The following is a 2,497-nucleotide window of genomic DNA, read 5'->3' as shown; positions in this document are numbered from 1 at the left end:
TGTCACCGAGGGGAAGTAGATGCCGACGAGCAGGGTGAAGTAGGACGTCATGTCGCTGAAGACGTAGGGCTGGTCCATGTCCACTGGGGTGTCGGGGGAGCTCACCGAGGGCAGCCCCCGCTTCTCCACGATCACGCCCTTGGTCAGGTATGAGCTCCAGAGGTTCTCTGTGAGGAGGGAGGAGGCCGGGCAGTGCAATGGGCATGAGATGCCCGCAAGCCCCCACACCCAGCACAGCATACCCACCCCGCAGGAATGGAACTGGGGGTGTCTGCTTCTCCCGGGCTCGCTGAGCAGCCAGCTCAGCCAGGACACGGGCATGCAAAGGGTGAGGATGGCAGCACAGGTGGGCAACCAGAGCAGGTTCATACTGCTGTTGGCAGCGTCCCCACAAGATACTGGAGCAGCTGACATGGGATTGCAGTAGCAAATAATTAAGAGGGTAATATAATTAATGCTGATCAACACAGGTTTAAGGGAAGTGGATCGTGTCAAAGTAACTTGATAATGTTTTTGATGGGATTATGAGTGCGGGGCTGATGTAACAGGCTTAGTGTCCCTCCGTGTGCTGCTTTGGCCGCAGATCATGGGGAGAAACTGGAGCAGTGGAGAGCAGCCAGCACTGGGCAGGGCGGGCAGGGGCAACTGCCCTTGGCATGTCACTGCTGGGGGGGCAGAGAGGAGCAGCCAGCCCTCAGCCCCCGGCACTGAGCCCCCTTCACAGCTGCTCACAGGTGACAGATGGGGCTGGCAGCCCCTATTGGCCTTGCCTGTCTCATCCTCCCTGAAATGTTGTGTTTCTCCCCACCCTCACCTAGGGCACAGCAAGCCCCAGTCACCTCTGTCAGGGTCAAACTGTGCCACCCATCTTAAGATGCTGCTGTGCTGGTCACCCTTGTCACCAGCCACCCCAGAGTGGGGTCCTGGCTCTGTCCCAGTGCCCCCAGTGCAGGAGTGTTTGCTGCCCTGAGAGGGACCAGCTGGGTGGGTGGGGGTCTGCACCCCCTCCCCAGCAGCACCATTGCCAACAGGAGCAGGTTCCACCCAGCAGCCAGGAGCTCCTTATCTGACCCAAAGGACCTCAGAGTGCAACATCACCGGGAGGCTCCCAAACACCCTGTGACTGCACTCCACTAATCACCATCACAGCTGCAGCCCTGAGCACCACGTGCTCAGCTAAGTCTGACCTCCCATGCCCGTGTCCACACAGACACCGGGGCAGGATGGCTGGGGCAGCCCTGCAGCCATCAGGAATGACTGATCCTGCTTGTGGCTCTGCTGCTTGCCTGAGTCCCAACAACCACTCCAGCACTGGGGTCTGCAGACACCCTCTCAATGTGGCACAGAGCATCAGCCTCTGCCACCCACTGCAGAGCATGAGCACCTAGCAGATACACCAGCATCTCCAGAAAAACAGGTCATAAGTGGCTCCTCCCAACAAATTCACGCATCTTTCTGTGGTCCTGGCCACTCTCCCAGCAGGGCTGTAGCCACAGTAGCTAAGTGGCCCCAAGGGGTGATCACTTCTCTCAAAACCTCAAATCAATACCAGCCTTTCCAAAGACCAAGAGGAAGCAGAAGGAGGATTTATTCCTCCCCAGCCTTCGGGCCTCATTCTGAGCCACCCCACTGGCTGACACAGACTGCATGCAGGTGGCTGCAGCGCCCTGCTCTGTCACCCAGTGCAGGAGTGTCCCACTGCCCAGCACAGCATGAGCACAGCTCCCTGTGCCTCAGGAGCAGAGCAGCCCCAGCAGGCATCTCCCACATGCCCTCTCACCTGGACCTGGCACTGTTTGCCCCCACAACCCCTGGAATGGAGCCATGACTCCCACAGCACACCTCCACCAGCCCCGTTGTCAGAGCTGCCCAGCAGGCACAGCCACTGCCCCACCACAGCTCCCTTGCTTCTCCATGCTGCAATTCCCATGCTTTCATGCCCATGTTCCCATGCTTCCATCAGCATGTGCTCACCTTGGATGAGGCCGCTGGCAGCACCAGGGATGCCCTCGATCTCAGTGACGTTGTTCATGGTGAAGTACTCATCACAGGTCGCATTGAGGAAACGGGAGGTGCAGAAAAGCTCCCAGAGTTTGGAGCCAACTGTCTCATTCCCCTCCACCACCATCTTGGTGCAGAGGTCAAAGCCGTGGCGTGAGAGGGTCCTGTTGCCCAGGAGGCAGATCCTGGGGGCACACAGGCACTCAGCATTTGCATGCCCCAGCCCTGCTGCATCCCTGCAGGACCCCGTACTCACGGGAAGCTTGGTGGGTCAAAGGCAGATTTGATGACACCAGCATAGATGGCGAGGATGGAGAGGATGACACAGCCCAGGAAGACCAGGGCAAATTTGTTGACATACTTGACACCCACGAACACGACGGTGGCCATGCAGGTCAGCACACAGGTGCCGTACACACGCATGTTGTTGAGCATTGCAGCTGCCTCCCCGCTGGCATCCTCTGCCTTGAAGATGGCCATGGCCGGGAAGATGTAG

General features: G+C 58.8%; 1 protein-coding gene across 1 annotated transcript in view; it reads right to left on the bottom strand.

Annotated features, from left to right (window-relative positions):
* SLC12A5 (solute carrier family 12 member 5) overlaps positions 1 to 2,497 on the bottom strand; it is a gene marked incomplete at its 5' end in the record, with an annotated part of 13,393 nt that overhangs the window by 8,346 nt on the left and 2,550 nt on the right. The window contains 3 exons of the mRNA XM_031057995.1: positions 3 to 167; positions 1,975 to 2,186; positions 2,258 to 2,497. The exon at positions 2,258 to 2,497 is cut by the window's right edge and continues 1 nt beyond it. Of these exons, the coding sequence (XP_030913855.1) occupies positions 3 to 167; positions 1,975 to 2,186; positions 2,258 to 2,497 (617 nt within the window). The remainder of the gene's footprint in view (positions 1 to 2; positions 168 to 1,974; positions 2,187 to 2,257) is intronic.

The sequence above is a fragment of the Geospiza fortis genome, unplaced genomic scaffold, assembly GCF_000277835.1.
Source record: "Geospiza fortis unplaced genomic scaffold, GeoFor_1.0 scaffold188, whole genome shotgun sequence".
NCBI lineage: Eukaryota > Metazoa > Chordata > Aves > Passeriformes > Thraupidae > Geospiza > Geospiza fortis.
The sequence above is the reverse complement of the archived record's forward strand: the minus strand, read 5'-3'. Positions and strand labels throughout refer to the sequence as shown.